General features: G+C 46.0%; 1 protein-coding gene across 1 annotated transcript; it reads left to right on the forward strand.

Moving 5' to 3' along the window:
* The first annotated feature begins 4,171 nt into the window (after positions 1-4,171).
* LOC132246856 (C-type lectin domain family 12 member B-like) lies at positions 4,172-12,585 on the forward strand. Its single transcript, XM_059720123.1, has 5 exons — positions 4,172-4,178; positions 5,249-5,416; positions 6,161-6,312; positions 7,873-7,976; positions 12,184-12,585. The coding sequence occupies exons 1-5, from the start codon at positions 4,172-4,174 to the stop codon at positions 12,305-12,307; spliced, it is 555 nt and encodes a 184-aa protein (XP_059576106.1). The 3' UTR covers positions 12,308-12,585.
* The last annotated feature ends 7,469 nt before the right edge of the window (positions 12,586-20,054 follow it).

Genomic DNA, 20,054 nt, shown 5'->3' on the forward strand with positions numbered 1-20,054 from the left:
AAAAGCCAGAGGCCAGCCTGGTATGCAATGCAGGAAAGAAAGCCAGTCAGTGAAAATGGAAATGGAGGCATCAGGGGGTGAGGGAAAGGCTAGGGTGGGAGTGTGGGGCGGGAGAAGAGGGATGTAACAGCTCAGGTAAAAGTGCCGGTCGCAGTGTGTCAGAACTCCATTGTCTGTATTGAGTCCATGAGTTTCTGTACCTGCTACCTAGGAGGCTGATGAAGCACAATTCATAGGCCCAGCTCTGAAAAGTAGTTTGTACATTCAAACAAGCACCTAACCTCATCACCAGAACTTAAGCCAACTTCCTACAGCTCAAAACACAAAACCTGCCAAATACCTCCAGTACCCCCACAAACTGCACACCAGAATCAATGAAAGACAACAATACCCAACTACCTGTGGGGGCACAGTCCTCAGCAAAAAAACACTCTGCCTCCAGTCTCTCAGGCCTGATCCTGAGAGAGAACAAATTACAAACCACTTTTCACAGCCGGGCCTATGAACTTCATTTCATCAGTCTCCTAGGTACAGAAACTCATGGACTCAATGTAGATTAGACAGCAGAATTCTGACAATACAATTTTTTATAAGTTTGTGCCCTCATCCCTGGTAATATCCATATTCTTTTCTTTTGTGCAAAAATCCTATGTGATTAACATAGGCAAGGTTCTTTGGGTAGATATGATTTATATCTGTCACTAGAGGTTTGTTGTCTCTTCTCCTAGGGAAGAAAAAGATTCAACAGTGCTGTTTTAAAGGGAATGTAGTAGATTTGGAAATAAATAACATTTGTCTCTGATAGCTGCTATGTTAGAAACAGCAGGGTTTAAGAAGTGTCCTTGGGTCGTGGAGCAGAAAGGGGCCATGTGTGCAATGTTTCGTGGTTCCTGTGGAAGTTTCCTCTGCTATCCTTGGACTGGCCATTGAGAAAGCTCTGCCTACTGCATGGACAAGGGTTCCCCTTGAGGTGGAAGGTCCTGTAACACTCACTTGAGCTTGTGTTACGAAGGTGTCCTGCAGTGTTCTGCAAAAGCTAATGTTTCCTGAGTCTGATGGCTTTCAGCCCAGCTAGACTCCAGTGCTATAAGACAGTCAAAAGGCAGAAGGATATGTGGAGCTAAAACCAGGTCATCATCCAACTAGAAAAGAAAATCTTCCTAATATAAAATGTGTTACTTCTGAGAACTAAGGAGGGAACACAGGAGCTCTGGGATTAAATAACTAAGTTGGCTGCCCTGCCACATGACTCCTTTTCATTCCAATGCTCTAATACACAATTCTGCTTGGGGGACAAACTCTACCAGAGCAACTTTTACCTGCTATTAAGATTTTTTTAAATGAATAACTTCTAATGTTCATTCAGCATCAAGCCTAACTCTGGAATTTCCATCCAATAATCCAGGAGAAATGCATGAGCACACAGTGACCCATGCAGGTCACAGATGTCATGCTTCTGCAGGAAAGGAGGAGAAAAGAAGACAAAAGTACAGCAGGAGCCCAGGTTTGCTATATCTAGTATGATTTTTGGCCCCATTCAGTTCTCTTCCTTGAATTTTATCTCACATCCCTTATCATTATACTAGACTTAATGCAGCACTGTAAAAGTTAACAGCTACTTCCAAGTGGTTCATGCTGCATTGTCCTTCCACAGGCCAATCTAACAAAATTGACCATTAACAATCAATTCTATCATAATACAGAATTTCAAATAAACTCAGTTAAACATATGCTGTACCTTCAAAATGTTTCATATTTGTTAGTGAAATGCTTTCAGTGTAACCCAGCTGCCAGTCTGAAGGAATAGTGTCTCCCACTGGGCATTGAATGTCCAATGCCATGTACTCTATTTCTGTCTACAGCATATCCTGGAACTTCCTATGGCTTCCAGTGGGTTCAGCCTCTTGATAAAGCCAAGGCCTTGATCTGTTCTATAATCAATGACTTTACCCCTTGTACTCTTGTTCTGCACTTTCTGGTTTCTTAATTATACATTTAGGACCATCCGTATTCTTGTTCTCTGTTAAAATATGTGACACACAGGTTTAGACAGCCAAATCACCCAACAGCATCTATTTCACCTCACAAAATGGGATGAATCATATGCACTGTAAATGCCTTGCCTGGTAGTTAAATAGGTGCCTGCATGATCCTGTTCTGCAACGGGTGGAAATATAACCTAAAAGTCAAGTTTTTGCAAAAATTACATGTGTATAGCTTGATAGGTGCCACTTTTGCTGCAAAGGTCAAATAGGATTTGAATGTATGAGTCTATATTCCCTCACGATTATACTGACAAATTAATTCCCTGTCTATCTACCCTTATAATCCAGCTGAAATGAGAAAACAAGAAGTGACCTACTCAGATCCGAGAGCCCACACTCGTATGCTGCAGGGGAGGCAAATGCCGGCAAGCACAGAGAATAGAGGTACAATGCATCAGGAGCTCTGTTGGCTACTGCACTCCTTCAACCAAAGTGTCCATAGTCACAGCTCTTTTTTCCAAGGCACCCCATGATCATATTACAAGATCTGTAGCATCAGAGTTATCTCTATCCTGAAAGGATAAGGCACATAGCTGATGGGGGAACTCCCTGCACCAATGCCCAGGCAGACCACTGAGATAGGAGAACTCTGACCCTTTCAGCCAGGAGTTACTATTGTACCACAGACATGCTTAGCTGTTGTCAGGGTTATTGTGTGCCTAGTAAATAGCTGCTACTCCTGGAGGGGTTCTAGATCCGGGTGGGTGAGATGTGATTTTGGCAGACAGGTGTCAGGGAGACCTCCAATCAGTCCCCAGTTTCTCAGGAGGATATCACATTCAGCCCCCATACCTGTTCATTTTCTCCCTTTTTTTTTGCTTAGTATCTTATTCTCCATCATCACCATGGAGGCTCATTGCAGTGACTCTTGGGATCCTCTGCCTGGCTTTACTAGCAGCTGTGGGGACCTTGGGAGCCATCGGTAAGTACTGCAAAGGAACAACAAATGATCTGAACCATTGTAAGGTTTGGGAGGAACTATTCTAAGAAATCATTTGGTGAAGCCTAGCCACACAGCATGACACTAAGCGCCACTTGCACTTGTGAATTTGGTCTGGGTCAGAAGCATCCCACTTGATTGTAGCTGCATGTTTCCATATCTTGGTCTGCCTATTATTCATCTGAGTGGATGTAGACACTTACATGTTATCTTTCTTAAACTTTCTGTACGTCCTGAAAAAACAGTGAATGCTCCATGACCTGAATCTTGAGAACAGGTGACAAAAAGCAGCAAGCCGGAGGAAGACCTACCCATCTTTTTTGTTAAATGTATTTCAGGGTTTTAAGCAGTGTGGAATTACATTTTGGCATCTAATTGGTGGAATAGGATTACATTTTTGTATCTAGTTGGTGAAATAGGGCCTGACCCAAAGTAGGGGAAATAAAATATTTCTCCTTCTCTTGGGCCAAAACCCAGTTATGTTAGTACAGGATAAAAACCAACAGAACAAGAAGTGAGAACCCATCCAAAAAGCTAAGAATAGCAAGAGAGAAAACACACCTGCATCCGAAGAGATGAAGGAGTCACTCCAAGCAACAACACATTATTCCCAAGTACTAGTAGCCTAACCATCCTCCAGTTTTTGGAGAGAAGGAGAGATAATGAGACCCTTCAGGAGGGAAATAGTGAGGTGACTTTTTGGACTGTTAAAGGAATCTCCTCCAAATTATGAAGGACAGCACTGGGAAAACCAGTCTGAATGAATGGGGAAGCAACCTAGTGACAGAGGATGCAGAAAAGCCTGAAGTATTCAATACCTTTTACACCTCTGTCTTCACAGATAAGGTCAGCACTGGACAGTGCAGCTTGGGGTGGAGGGGATCAGCCAGCAGATGCAAAATAACAAGTTAGGAACTATTTAGAAACACTGGACATATACAAGTCCATGGGGCTGGATGGGGTGCACCTCAGGGTGCTGAAGGAGTTGCCTGATGTGATTGCAGAGCCACTGGCCATCATCTTTGAAAACTCATGGTGTTCAGGAGAGATCCAGGATGACTGGAAAAGGGCAAACATAGTGCCCATATTTAAGAAAGGGAAAAAGAAGGATTGATTTTAGAAGGGCTTTTGACATGGTCTCCCATAACATTCTCTCAGGCGTGCTAAAGAAGTACAGGGTGGATAAATGGACTGTAAGGTGGATAGAAAACTGGCTGGAGCATCAGGTTCAAAATGTAGTAATCAATGGCTCAATGTCTATATGGCAGCCGGTATCAAGTGGAGTGCCCCATGGGTCAGTCCTGGGGCTGGTTCTGTTCAATATCTTCATCAACGACCTGGAGGATGACATAGAGTGCACCCTCAGCAAGTTTGAAGATGACAGCAAGCTGGGGGAGTAGTAGATACACTGGAGGATAGGGCTACGGTTTGGAGTGACCACAACAAATGGGAGGATTACGCCAAAAAAAAATCTCATGAGATTCAACAAGGACAAATGCAAAGTCCTGTACTTAGGACAGAACAATCCCATGCACCAGTACAGGCTGGGGGCTAACTGCCTGGGCAGCAGCTCTGCAGAAAAGGACCTGGGGGTTGCAGTGGACAATAAGCTGAATGTGAGCCATGAGTGTGCCCTTGTTGTCAAGAAGCCTAATGGCATACTGAGCTGCATTGGTAGGAATTTTGCCACCAGGTCAAAGGAAGTGATTATTTCACTCTATTCAGCACTGGTGAAGTTATGTCTGGAGTACTGTGTTCAGTTTTGGGCCTCCCACTACAGAAAGGATGTGGACACAATGGAGAGAGTCCAACAGAGGGCAATGAAAACAGTGAGGGAGCTGGGGCACATGACTTAGGAGAAACAGAGGGAACTGGGTTTTTTAGCCTAAAGCAGAGAAGATGGAGGGGGAATTTAATAGCAGCCTTCAACTACCTGAAGCAGGACTTGAAAGAGGGTGGAGATGGATTGTTCTCAGCGTTGGCAGATGACAGAACAAGGAGCAATGGTCTCACGTTGCAGCAAGGAAAGTTTAGGTTAGATAGTAGGAAGGAATTTTCTCATTAGGAGGGTCGTAAAACACTGGAATAGCTTACCCAGAGGAGTGGTGGGCTCTCCTTCCTTGGAGGTTTTTAAGACCCAGCTAGACAAAGACTTGACTGGGAGGATCTAGTCGGGGATGGTCCTGCTTTAAGCAGCAAATTGGACTAGATGACCTTCTGAGGTCCCTTCCAAACCTAATTTTCTATGCTTCTATGTTTTCAGTTCTTCAGGCTTCCCATGAAGTGAGAAATATTAATGAAAACCTTACCAAGCATGAGGAAGTCCCTAAAAGCCTCTCTCAACTGCAGCAAACCCTGGCAAATTGCATAAAGCAAAGGGATGCTTTCCAATCCCAGGCTCCCAAAATCTCCAATGAAGCGGAAAGGGAAGGTATGGATCTGAGATCAGTGTTCTGTGATAACCTCCGTACATATATCTCTGATAAATTAGAACCCAGCTCTTGCTGAATAATAAAGGTTATTTTTGTTCCTATGGATTTATTGGACATAGCTGCTATCTAGCTGTTGACATTGAACATCAGAAATAATTCTTTTAAAATATGTGGGGTCCTCAGTACAGGACATCATCAGTGCTCCTTGGCCACAGCAATGCCCAGGGCATTTCCCTTCCAGGCTACATCTCTCACTGATAAACAGCAAGGTCATTCCAAACAGCAGACTATTGACTAATGCTAGCTTCAAGCTGGCTGCTGCTGGTAACAATCTTTCCCTTGTTTCTTCCTCCACTTCTAAGTGATTTTGAGCCATCTTGGTTTCCATCACCATCAGCATACCCTGAGTGACATCTTGGAATCTATGTCATGGCGATGCCTTTTATACAGCCAGGCTTTGTGCTCAGTCACACATACCACTATGGGCTACCTGTACAAGGAGGGCATCCGCAGTTTCAAAATCATGGGCTCCTTCCATGTTGTCTAAGACAGACACTGCATGAGGTCTCACTAGTTCTAGGCTGGTGCTATTTGCAAGGTTTCCATTCCTTGCTGTCAGACAAAAAGTGCATCCCATTACAGAGCAGGGGTGCACAAACATAAAAGCCAAGGCATATATTGACTTGTACCACACCCATCAATCCAACAATGTGTTGAGTCACCTGTGTTTTTTTATTTTCAAGGTGAAAAATGCAGCCGTTGCTCAAAGAGCTGGCTATTGCATGAAGACAAGTGCTACCTTTTTAGTAATGAAAAGAAGACATGGAATGATAGTAAAAAATACTGCTTCACTCAGGACTCCACTCTGATTAGCATAAACAATGAGAGAGAGAAGGTAAACCATTTCCTCTGATCATTTCTTTCACCCTGTGACTGGGAGGGTGGATACAGTTCCACAGGTAGTTCACAGGGTAAGATGAACTTCTGAGTTGTCCTGGGCTGCATATTGTGCCCAGCCAGCAAGGATGACTGATAGGGGTGTGCAAAACAGGCCATATTCAATTCAGATTCATATTTGGCCCAAATCAGGGACAATTATTCGAGTCTTTGATTCGGATCACTGTCCTAATTCGATTTGTCTGAATCGGAATCTGAAGATTCGATGTTGATTTGTAGAATCAGCAATTCAGCCATAGACACAGCTTTAAATGTTTTTTCTACATACCTTGATATACCAGGCATGGCTCATGAATGCTGCAATGGTGTGGTGGATGGAGTGTCCCATGGGAGTGTGGGGGGGGCCTCCCCGCATGCTCGATGGTGAACCTGGAAGAGGATCGGAAGTTGTTCTGAACCCGGAAGTAAACTGGAAACTGGGTGGGCCCTCCATGGCCCGCCCAGCTCAGCAATCAGTCATGAGGGGACCTCAGGTGCCCCTCCATCCAGACCCAGGAGGCACCAGTCACCGAGCCGGGAGGGCATAGGTGGCCTCCCCCAGCACGCTCCCCAGCAGACCTGGAAATGGACCGGAATTGCTTCTAGTCCACTTCCGGGTCTGCTGCCAAGCGTGATGGCGACCCCTCCCCACGCTCCCATGGGATGCTTCATGCGCCCCACCATCTCAGCATTCATGACCCATGCCTGGTACCTTGAGGTATGTAGAAAAAACATTTAAAGTTGTGTCTATGTCCAAATCATCAAATCTTTCCAAATCTCTCAGAATCAATTCAGAGTTCCAGTTCAGTTTGGAGATATTAAAGGGTCTCCTGATTCGATTCAGAGATTTGGCCACTTAACTGGGCTGAATCTCTGCTGAATCGAATCAGTGACTGAAATTTCGCACAGCCCTAGTGACTGACCAGCTTTTGGGCACCCTATGCCCCCAATCCCCCAACCCTCAGGCACACAGAATAATGGGTCCAGGCACCCGCTTCTGCCTTACACACACACTTGGGAACTCCCAATCAGGGCACAACTACACAGATTTCAAGAAAGTACAGGAATGGATCTGTCCCGAGCTCAGCATTAATCAGAAAGGGAACTAGAAAACTAGAATAATGGTGGGTACTTACTACCACTCCCTGGTGGCAATTCAACAATACCACAATGCCTAAAAGGCAACAGTTCTACTTAGAAACCTAAGCAGTACGTGTCCACACACCTCTGACCTGGGACAATTGTGAACCAGTTTTGTAATCAGTTTCGCAGCATTTCCCCCCCCCCCCCCTTATGTCTCTCAATAGCCTCTGTTGTTGTTGATTATGAGAACATACTGACTTGTCCCAAGTATTTTGTTAGGAGAATGAGCACACGGAGGAACATGAAAAGTCACAATGCGTGCACCCTGACACACTGCTGCTGGCCAGGACACATTAGCCACCTTCTCTTGCCTGGTATACAGATCTCTGACAGGGGGCAGGGAGAAGTTCAGTCATTTGATTTGATTCCCACACAGAAGTTCATAACACCGCTTCTGCGCGACCACTGGATTGGACTGTCCCGCAGGGATGCCACTAACCAGCCACACTGGGAGGATGGCACATCTAATGCCTCTGACCCGTAAGTCTCTGATACAGCTAGAAAATGGCTGCTTATGTTACATACCAGAATGTTCTTCTTACAGAATATGCCCTATTGTACACTTAATGGGAAGGGAAAGATTAATTTATGTTGTAATTTCTTTGCCCAGACCTTAATCCACCTCCTCAGCATCCTCTTCCACATTGCTTGATGCCTTGAAGAATGGCAAACACACCTACGTCCTTATTTTTGTGATTCAGTCTTAAGATTAAGACCATGACATGTTACAGAGGTAGAAGACCCAGCATGTTTTGTGTCAATGGGTTTCCAGGGACTTAAGCAGAGTGGAAGTGGTTCTAACTTAGGCACCTAATAAGAAGGATATACATAATGAAGTACAGAAATATAGTAACATTTATCTCACTAACAAGATGAAACTTTCTCTTGTGTTCCCAGAGTTAATTTTAAAGCTATGTCAAATCTATACTCTGTGATACGGGGTAGGGGAGGTTGGATGATTCCTTGCTGAATCCAAAAGGTGTAACATCTGACCTTGATTCAAGAGGAATATCAATATGTGACTGTTCTCTTTCATGCACTGCATCAGAAGAGCTGTAGTTCATGGGGATTACAAAGCAGTCTGACATGGTTTAAGAGCATAGGAAATTAGCACTGGAAGAGACCTCATGAGGTCATCTAGTCCAGGCCTCTGTTCAAGGCATGGTCATCCCAGCTAAGTGTCTGTGCCACCTGCACTTGAAAGTTTCCAGGACTGGAGATTGCACAACCACTCTAGGGAGCCTGCTTCAATGCCTGACCACCCTCACAGTCAGATAGTACCTCTTGATCTCAAACCTAATTTTCTCTGCTGCAGCTTCAGGACACTCCTAGTCCTGGCTCCTACAGCCACAGAGAAAAGCCAATCTCCATCCTCCCTACAATCACTTCTTGGGAGTTTAAAGACTGTTATCAAATTCCCACTTAGCCTTCCCTTCTCCAGACTAAATAATCCTAAATCTTTCAGCCTTTCCCCCTAAGTCACTCTTTCCAGGCCTCAGCCCATTTTTGTTGTTCTCCACTGGACTCTTCCATCCTGTATACATCTTTCTTGAACTGTAGAACCCCAAACTGGACACAGTGCTCCACATAAGGTCTCACTGCTTATTTTCTTCCATATCTTTGCTGCTTACTGTACTCCTTATCTGGTAGCTGACTTTATTTGTGAAAAGTGAAGTGAAAAAGGCCTCATGTATTTCAGCCTTCTCTGCATCACCCATAACTAGATTGGCATCTGCATTCTATAAGGGTTCTATGGTTTCTTTGATCATCCTCTAACTTTTGGCATACTTGTAGAATCCCTTTTTGTTCTCTTGTCTTTTATGGATTGCATCTCAAAATGTGCCTTGTTTTACTAATTTTCTCCTACACTTGTGCCATACTCCAATAATCTTACCTAGTAATCTAAATTTCCACTATTTATAGGATTCCTTTTTAAGTGTTTGCTCATTTGAAGAGATCACACTGTAGCCAGACCAGTCTCCCATTTCACTTCCCATTTTTCCATTGCATTGAGATACCTTGCTTCTCCACCCTTAAGATGGCCTCCTTAAATTACAGTCAGCAATCCTAGACTCTTTTTCCCCTTAGGCATGCTTCCCAGGCCATCCTCTCCACCAGTCCCCTGAGTTTGGTAATGCTTGCTTTTTTGAACTCAGTGTCTTCATTCTTCTTCCTTTCTTTCCTCTCCTGAGGCTCCTGAATTTTTTCATTGCATGGTCATTGTCACCCAAGTTATCCCCAACCTTCACTTTCTCAATAATTCCTCTCTGTTTAGAGAAGCAAGTCAAGAAAAGCTTCCCTGCTAGGCTTTTTCACCACCTGTACCAAAAAGATATCCCCAACATACTTCAAGAATTTGCTGGACTGCCTGTGAATTGCTGTGTTTTCCTCCCAGCGCATGTCACAGTAATTTAAGTCCCCCATGAAAACCAGATCCTGAGATTTGGAAACCTCCATCACTTGTGAGATCCCACTGAAGACAAAGACATAATCTTTAGCTTGATAATGGTAATGCATTCATCCTAAAATATCCATCATCTAAATATTGGAATGTCAAGAAATGCATTGTTATGTGATTTTCCCCTGAATGGCATGAATAGTTCAACGATGAATATGCTCAAAACAAGAACTTATGAAAAGTATAAACTTAGGGACCAAAAAAATGCTCTTAATAGTCAGCATGTCATTTTTACTCATCACGAGAGACCACCTAAAGGTGCCACCTCTCTGTCTTCCAAGTTATTGCTCTTGCATACAGGAAAGGTGGATTTATATTTAATCTGCTTCATTGAAATTTAAATTCCTTTGCCTTATGCCTTGCCCTATGTTGGAAGGGAAAATAATTTTTCTTCATCCTCTTTATGGCACCCTTTCAATGCATGTTGTTGCCTAAGGAAGCTGTGAATCGTCAATCATTAGAGCATTGAAGAGAATGCTGATTGGGCACACATTTAGAATAGATTAGGAATAGCAAATCCCATACATATTCAGAAGATAGGACTCAATACCCCTTCAGGATCCTTCTAACCCCGTGAGACTGTGAGTACCTACAGACACTAAGGGGCTGCACTCTAACTCATGACACTTTATACAAAGCACCATGAGTTAGGGGGGCCCCCTCCCACAACCAAACAGATGTTTGCCTGTTGGGCATGGGAGGCTCGGGCCTGCCCGCACTAGCCTGGCCATCAGGTGGGGGCAGTCTGGCAGCCTTCTCGACGGCTGCCAAACCAGCCCTCTCCCCAGCCCCATCCTCCCCCAGCTCTAGGGCTTCAGCAAGGGAGGAAGGGGGAGAAGAAGGGAGCAGCATGCAGCGGCTGGCTGGGCATTGTCTAGCTGAAGTTGGAGAGAGCATGAGGTAGAACAGTGCCTCCTTGCCATGCAGACCCTGCCACCTCTCCAGATACTCTGGCTGGGGTACTGGGGAAAGCCAGGCGATGCCCGCAATACAAGGAGACTCCATTCCATTCTGCCCCCACCCCAAAGCTTCAGGCATGGAAGAGTCAAGCTGGGAACTGCTGCTGCCACAGTCAAAATGCCTAGGTGGGGGGGTGGCTAGGGTAATGGGGTAAGCTGGGAGGAGCCCGTGAGGTGAGGGGAGCTGCCTTTCCTGACCCCCCATCTGGGCATCTTAACAGTAGCAACAGCAGCTGCTGGCTCAGCTTTGCCATGGCCAGAATTAGCAGGGGTGGAACAGAGCCCTCATGGAACAGTGCCATCATGGGGGCCACCACTGCCCTCTGCATTACAATTTCCCCAAGATGGAGCAGCCTTGCTATGCCTCTGAAATAAGTCAAGAGCACTCTGCCAGGTTTCTGGCTGTGACTAGAAAAACTCTAATGTTCTGTCACAAGGAATCTCCAGGTGGTTAAGCGAGTGTTTTGGATCAGCGAATGGGGAGAACCAGGATTTTCAACAATGAAAATATTATAAGCCAAGTTCAGGTCAACTCTAACAAGTGAAAACCTTCATGACTGCAGGCAACAAGCAGTGCCACATTTCACACAGAACTACAGACCATTGCCTGGGAATCTTTAGCACCAGACTTGGCCCTAGAGCTGCTCTGAAGAACCATTATTGTACCACAGGCAGCACTCACTTACTCTTCTGACTTACTACAGATGTATGTTTTGCGGGGGTGGGGTTTATGAATCCTTAGGAGACACTGAAAATTATATGAATGAAATGAACTGAGTAATGCTAAAGTTATCATGTTATCTTCTAATTTTGGCAAAACATGGGTATATGTCAGAGCCACTGTAATCCATGCATGCTAAACTGACATTTAAGAGTGACGTCTATACATGAGAAGATTAGCTGTCCCCTGATGCAAGAGCTGAAATAATAGAAGCCTTCATCCAAAACATGGTCCACCGGGAAGGCAAAAGTATGGAATGGTGCAAGGAGATTTTCAGGAATCTGATTAGCAATTAAATGTTAGGGAATTGACTAGATGTGCCCATGTGCAGGCACACATGTGAGTATGAAACAGAAAAAGAAATCAGCTGAAAATCAGCGACAGATGTAAAATAGAAAAGGATAGTACTAAGATTAGCCTGATAAGACCAAACAATTGGTTTACTAGATAATGTTTTCTGAGAAATTAAATCAACATGCATATTCATCCTCAGATTTTAGCTGCTGAGTGCAGTAACACTTTGTGCGTGATTGTTTATTTCCTTCCCAGGTTTTCAAAGACGATGTCTGTGCGTGGAGAAGGGTCCTGTGCATTTGTCAATAATGGAGTCATCGGCATATCTATATGCACAAAGTTGGCTCATTTTATTTGTGAGAAAATGGCTATACAATGAACCTTTTGCACTGGCAGCAGAAGGATCAGAACATCAAGAAGAAAAGCATTCAACTTTTTCAAAGACAAAGAGACATTGCTGCCCTATGTTGTTCTTGTGCTACCCATGAGACAGAGAAGCTGTAACATCAAAGGAGAAACCATGACCTTGGGAAATGTTTCCAACCAATCAGAGCCCTCCCACCAACCTGGACAGACTTTCATTCCCAGTCTAGTTCAACGGATTTGTTTTCCATTTTTTTTAAACTAGAAATTAGGCAATAAATACTTTGCAATTGATAAAAACAATGAGGAAGAACACAGTGTGATAAAGCAACAAAAAAGAGGAATAGGAAGGAAGGCTAAGGATATGCACTCTAAAAAGGTCTCACCAATGCTCACAGAGGTAGGAACATCTATAAGGCTTCCTCTACCATAGGTAGGCTGTTTAGCATTAGTTTGGGTATCTGTTGGTCTAGGAACAGGCGTTGAATTTGTCCCGGTGGGATAAGTTGTGCCTGTGTGTGTGTCCCACAATAAAAAAATATCCAGGGTTTGGTGTGTAAAAACCACCCTTCTAATCACGGATTAGTGAGTGACTAAGTGCATCACTGCTTTTCTGCCACTGATTTAGTAATACAATCCTCTACATATGTACTTTTCATTAGCCTGGGATAAACTGTTCCTTTTCTGGGACAAAGGAAAACTTTATAGGATTGATTGTGGGACAATGGACATGTGAGTGACTACACTTTGTCCGAGGACCAAGTGGTTTATCCTAGAATTAATGTGATGCAGCAGATTACTGATTGCAGCAGTATTCCTGGGAATAATCTAAATTATTTGCCTTTCCCTGGTTTCTTGGTAAAATACTGTTTATAGCTGCATGTTCCAGATGAATCAACTATAAGGAAAAGTTATGCTGACAGAGTCTTAATTTCTTCAGTTAAAGAGAATCAAAGTGATAGGCACCACTGTGGCCACTGAGGGCATTTTTACACATGCTCGCAGATGCAGCGCCAGACCCTTTAATTAGCGAGCTACATTAAAAGCACCCGTGTGTCACATGTATCAGCATCACCTCGCATCTCCGCGCTGAAAAGATGGTGATAGGGTGCTTTGAATTAAAGTTCATTGGACATGTTTTATTTTAAAGCACTCCACCATTATTTTGTCAGTGCTGACATGTGTGGTGACACTGATATACGTGGCGCATGAGACTGCTGGAGTGTGTCAATTTCCATGCTCCAGCAGACTAGATTAATTGTGCTCTCACACACTGGATTTCCAGTGCATCGGAGCAGGCTCCCCACATGTGTATAGGAGGCTTGAAAGACATTTTTAGAGTACAGATGTATCCTGAGCAAGAAGCACCATGAATTAACAGTGCAAAACTTGAGAAATTATTGTGAATCAAATTATTGTTTTTGCAAATGAAAGGACATGATATGTGTTGGCTCTGGATTTAGGACCCAGATACCTTGTTCTGTTGGGGACCTACCCAAGGGAGGACCCACCCTCAGACCGACCATAACTTTTCCATTTGATAAGAGGCAAATTTATTGATACATTTAATACACAGTAATAACAGAAAAGAAACAATACAACCAATCAAGCAATTCTATATGTCTATCAAATCCTAGGGCTGTCATAAGAGTCAAAGTACATCTGGCCAGGACACAGTCTCCACTCTGAAGCTGTCTCTTAAGTATCAGATGTCAGCATGTCATCAGTCTGGAGGTGGGATTGTGAGGCCCACACCCCTCCCCTGTGGGGTGGATGAAATGGGCTCTGTCCATTGTGGCCTCAGGGACACTCCCGGGGGATGGGGATGGGGACCCCACTCAGGGAGGAACGACCCAGGTAGGATGAGATGAAAGAGGGAGGGGCAGGGAGGAGGGACCCTTTCTTACTGTGAGCAGGTTGGGCAATTGCAGGTACATCTCTCCCTCTGTACTCACCTGCCACGACTTGGATGAAGAAGAAAAGAAGGGAAATCAGTATTTTTTTTTTATATTTGAGATTAATAACTGCAACCCGGATGTTATGTGCTCAAAGGGTTTGGTTTATTCTCTGTATTTGCACAGGTATTACAGCCCCCATTGCCTCACCAATTACTTCATTGGTGAGGAGTGCACAGGTTATGGATACAAAAGTTTCCAACACTCCTTCAGTTGGTTACTTTACCAGCTTGTTGCCACTAATTACCTCATTAGTGGTACACGCTCACCATGCCTCTCTATTCTTTATAAGTGTCCTAAGCTGGGAGCGGCCCCGGCCTCTCCCCTGCTGTCAGTGCCAACACTTATGGCACTGGAGCAGTCCTGACCATCTCAGGGGTTGGTGCTTGCTTCCCCCTGCCTGTGTCTCATCCAGAGACACCTTCTTCACTTTGGGATTCCCCCTCCCACTGCCAAGCCACGTCGCAGTGCCTTGGCTCTTCTCCGGACTCACTGGAACAGCTGCAATCTAAAGGTAAGGGACCAGTCTTGTATCTGACCTGCCGTTCTCCAGAGTCCCTCAGTCTTGGCGTCCTCTTAGGTCACAGATCCAGCTGCTGGCATCTTTTCCACTGCGATCATGATCACTCCTTGTCCATTCTCTGGTGCACGAAGACAATGAGTCTGTCCTGCCACTGGCTTTTATGCCAGTTTTGATGGGGTAATCACCTGGTCCCCTTTCAGGTGTGTGAGTCCCTCCACCTGGCAGGGTTCATCCTCAGGTCAACCCTGCCCAATTTTACCTAAGTAACAGGGCTCCTGTCTGAGCTGCTGTTACAGTTACTCTCAAATATCTGCTTTTGAATTCTCCTTCCCTCCTAATGACTCTTGATGTCACTGGTTGGTCTCTCTGTGTTGTTGTCATATGTCCAAGTAGCTCATCACATGCACGCATACTAATTTGGACTGTTCCCCCCAAAACCAGGACTCAGGCCCTTCCACTCTGGGACCTTGTTAGCTGCTACCATGGTACTTGCCCCCAGTTTCTCACTGTGTGTATAGCTTTGTTGTGTTAGACCAGATGGGGAAAATATGGCCCGTGGGCTGAATCAGCCCATGGAAGGGTTTTGTCCAGCCTGCAATGGATCCCTCAGTCCTGCCTAGCCAAGGCGCCACCCAGCTGTGGCACATCCTGCCACCCCCAGGAAAGCAGCAGAGATGGGGTGGCTCTGCAATGGAACTGCCTTTCTAGGCAGCCCAGGCAGCAGCAGCTCCTTTGCTGTTGCCACTGGCCCTAGCCCTGTGGTACAGGCAAGGATCAGTGCATGCAGCCCCATCCCCTCATGCCAGCTCCAGACTCACCAGTCTGGGCTGAGCAGCTGCAGCACAGGACAAACTGCTGCTCAGTGCAGGGGGGAAAAGTGGCCCCTCCCCCTTGCCAGCACTTCCTGGTGCAGACACCTGGAGCCTGTGCAGGGCTGCCCTGCATCTATACCGCATCACTGCCACCCACACAGGGAAGTGGTGGCAGCACAGAGCAGATGCAGGACAGCCCAGCACAGACTCCGGGTAGCTATACCAGGAAGCACCAGTGAGGAGAAGGGGCTGCTTTTCCCCCTGTGCTGAGCAGCAGTTTCTCTACCATGAAACCACTGCAGAACCTGGGTCCCGGCTCTCACTCCAGGCTAGCCCATCTGGGCTGAGCAGGAACAGAAAGTGTTCCTCGGCATGGGGGAAAGGGGACTCTCCCCCTCACCGCTGCCAGGCAGTCTCTTAGCTATGGAGCCTCTGAGCTGCCTGGTGCAGTGCAGGTTCTAGGCAGTTGCATCGGCACTGCTGCTCCTGCAGTTGCTGCTGCTGCTGCACAGACCAGACAGGTGAGCCAGGAGCCAGTGCAGGGCATGCAGGGTCAGACCACACAGCAATGGCAACCAGAAGGAGCCACCCCACACCTGCTGCATGCCCAGGGGTGGCAGGATACACAAAGGCCAGGTGGTGCATAGCACGCTGGGCTGCATACTGTTGGCAGTGGCAGGGGAGGCACCACAGGACATACAGGCTCCAGACTGTTGCATGGTAGGGGAAGGAGCTGACAAGCTCAGGGGGGCCTGCACACCCCAAATACCCTCAAACCCTCCCCTGCAAGCACCAAAACCACACCATCCCCCACACACAATGACACACCCCACAAATACTGTATCCACACATACACCTATAGCCTCTGGGGGGAGCCCTGCTCACTACTACATGCACAAACACCACCACACACATCCACCCACACACACACACCCAGCCACGCTCTTCCTCCACATACCCTACAGCCCCCCCATAAACCCCATACCCAAACATCCCCACAAACCCCCCATACCCACCCACATCACACACACAGCCCAAAGGTCCCCTCAAACCCCATACCCACCCACAAACACACCCACAGCTCCCCACAAACCCAATACCCACCCATACCTCCTACACACCTCCACACCCCACAAAATATAGAAGAGTAAGATTTCATTTGGAGCTATTATGCAATCACTTCTATATATACAACACTAACTCACAAATCAGGACTTTTTGTTTAATTAAATTAAAATATATTATTATGGATGTTTGATTTTTAGTATATAATTTGGAGGGGTTTCAGTTCTAAGATGGCAAACCTCTTCCCAAAAGGAGTACTTCCAGGGGAAAGGGGAGGCATTTCTGGTGGCAAAGGTCAGAGGCTAGGGACAAGGACTTCCCGTCCCAAGGTGGAAAGGTAGCAACTAGGGGGTGGGATGCTTGACAAAGGGTGGGTCTACCCTTGCAGCCCTCAAGAGCTCACCAAAACTCATTAAAGTGGCCCTCCAGCTGAAATAATTGTCCACCCCTGTGTTGAACACTCTGCTTCCAAGGCTCTATGAAACTCTGTGTGTGTGAGACCCAGGGACTAAAAATCAGTTAACCCCTGCTGCCCATCCTGAACCATTCTAAGACATACATACACCTATAAGCCAATTCCCAAAAAAACAAACCTTTAAATACCATTTCTAAGCCAACAATAAGTATGTCAAAAAACGTAAACAAATGTGTTTCAGCCAAAATTATCACTGGTTACATGGATGATTGCTGACATAAAATTGTTTACATTTTATCCATTTTCTGTAAGATTTGAAGACAGTATAATGAAGATTGCAGTACATTTTTCTACTAATTAAGGGCACATCTCATATTTTTAGAGCAAAATGTATATATATTTTTATGGAGGTCAAGCATGTGAATTCTACATGTAGGAATGAATAACAAAGCACTCTGTCCACTCTGTCCTTCTGTGTTGCCATTAATTTGGAAACATTTATCTTGGGACTCTATCATAGCACCAGTCCTCTGGAGGCTGTCAGGGGGAGCACTTGATGCCAGGCGGGAATAGGAGGGACATGGGATGTTTTCCCAAGAAGGATTGCTATGAAGAGATGGGATCCACTTGATAAAGAAAAGGAAGAACATCTTTGCAGGCAGGCTCACTAACCTAGTAAGGAGGGCTGTAAGCTAGGTTCACTGGGAGCTGAAGAACAAAGCCCTGAGGTAAGTGGGGACCTGGAGAAAGCACAAGCAGGAGGGGGCAATAAGGGAGGCCTTCTCATTCTTCCTGAGAAAGTAGGGCAATTGGCTCAGATGTCTGTAAAAGAATGCAAGGAGTCTGGGAAACAAGCAGGAAGAACTGGAAGTCCTTGCACAGTCACAGAACTGATGTGATTGGAATAACAGAGACTTGGTGGGATAGCTCGCATGACTGGAGCACAATCATGAATGTGTATCAACTGTTCAGGAAAGACAGGCAGGGGTGAACAGGAGGAGGATTTGCACTTTATGTAAAAGAGCCGTATGATTGCTTAGAGCTCCAGTATGAAACTGGAGATAGGCCTATTGAAAATTTCTGGCTTAGGGCCAAAGGGGAGAGCAACAAGGGTGATGTTGTGGTGAGGGTCTGCTATAGATGACCAGATCAGGAGGATGAAATGGATGAAACTTTCTTCAAACAGCTAGAAGTTTCCCAATCACAGGCCTGGTTCTCCTGGTGGCCTTTACCCTGACATCTGCTGGAAGGGCAATACAGAAGTGTGCAAGCAATCCAGGAAGTTTTTGGAGAGTGTTAAGGACAACTTCCTGGGGCAAGTGCTGGAGAGGTCAACTAGGCTCTCCTCTCCCTGGCCAGCCGCATGTTTCAGCACCAGGGTGAGGGGCCAACCACAGAGATGCTCGGGCAGCCAGGACCGTGCCCTGCTGTGCTTGTTTAAACTCCAATTTTTTTTAGACATTTTTTCATTCCCGCATGTGCCTCTTGCCCTGTCTCAAACCCCTTTGAGGCACTTGCATGTTCATCTGGATGCACCCTATGTGTTTTCCCATAATATTAATATGATGGACCCCATTGCAATTCATACCTAAAATCCTTTCACTCCAAGCACCTATGAACACAGAGTTGACTACAGCAACCCTGAAACAGTGTCATCAAAGCAAAGCAGCATCTACTCATTGCCCATAACATACAAACACTGTAGAATGAATGGTAAAGACAGCAAGTGGCTTTTAAGCTGTGGCTTTGATTTACTCCTAAACCCTCCCTTTCCAAATTTTGTAAAATCCTCTGATGCCAGCTGAACCCCATCTCTAGCCAGGAAAAGCCTCCCCAGCAGGTAGATGTTCTTCCACTGCTGGCTGGTGAAAAACTGCCACCTCCAGCTATGAGACTGGGGCATTAAATGGTTGTCAAAGAAAATTTAAAAAGTAAATAGGTGCGGAGTGAGGACGGTGGCACTTACTCAGTCTGCACATGGAACTTGGGGAACCCCAGCAGTGGGAGGTTCACCTTCAGGAACATAAGCTGCTCCACCAAACCATCATCCAAGGAGGTCCCGCTTGGAACACTGGTTGGTGGATAGAACAGGTTTTCCTCGGCAACTGTGGACAGATCCTGCCACATCTGGCTGCAGATTGCTCAGTAAGCCAAGGGGTCTCAGTGCAGTGGCTCCACTCAGTTTTGTTAAGGAGGTCACTGATCCCAATCTTCCCAACCAAGGCCATCTCATGAATGGCCTTCTGTTGTTCCACCAGCCTTTCCAGCATCAGGTATGTGGTGTTCCACCGAGTCTCCACATCCTGAATCATTTTGTGCTGCAGGATGCTCATCTCTGCCTGTTTGTCCTGCAGCATCTTGCCCCACTTGATGCTGTGGTGGAAGTAGCCCACCACCTTTCTGCATCTTGCAATGAGCTGGCCAATAGTGGTAGTGACGGTGCCGTCACCAGTAGCCCTGTGGCCCTCCATGGCATCCCTGACTATGAGGTGGAATTTGTGTGCCACACAGTAGATGCCAAAAAAGTTGGCATCATGGACCATATTGGCCCGATTGTCAGTGACCATAAACCTGCAGGTAAGCTTGCCCTCCCCAATGAGCCCCCCCTGTACCATGCAGTTCATGGCCACCATGATCTCCCTTGCTGTGTGGGACACATCCATTACCTCCACTTGTAGGAGAGCCCACAGATGCCCTGACTGATTGCACCAGTGTCCTGTGAGGGGGAGGTAGACATGATCTCCACCCCAGCTGCTCCAGATGTCTGAGGTGAAGTGCAAACCTACCTTTGGACCTGCCTTGCGCAGCTCCTACTTCAAGTACTCCCTGCATGCCTCATACAGGGAGGGCACCACCATCCTGCTAAAGGTGGTGCGTGCAGGCACTTGGTAGGATGGGGCCAGCAGTGCCATGAGCTGTCTGAACCCTGGACGCTCAACAAAGGAGAACGGCTGGCCATCCAGAGCAAGCATTTCCCCGATATTCTGGGTGAC

This window comes from Alligator mississippiensis, unplaced genomic scaffold (genome assembly GCF_030867095.1).
Source record: "Alligator mississippiensis isolate rAllMis1 unplaced genomic scaffold, rAllMis1 scaffold_29, whole genome shotgun sequence".
NCBI lineage: Eukaryota > Metazoa > Chordata > Crocodylia > Alligatoridae > Alligator > Alligator mississippiensis.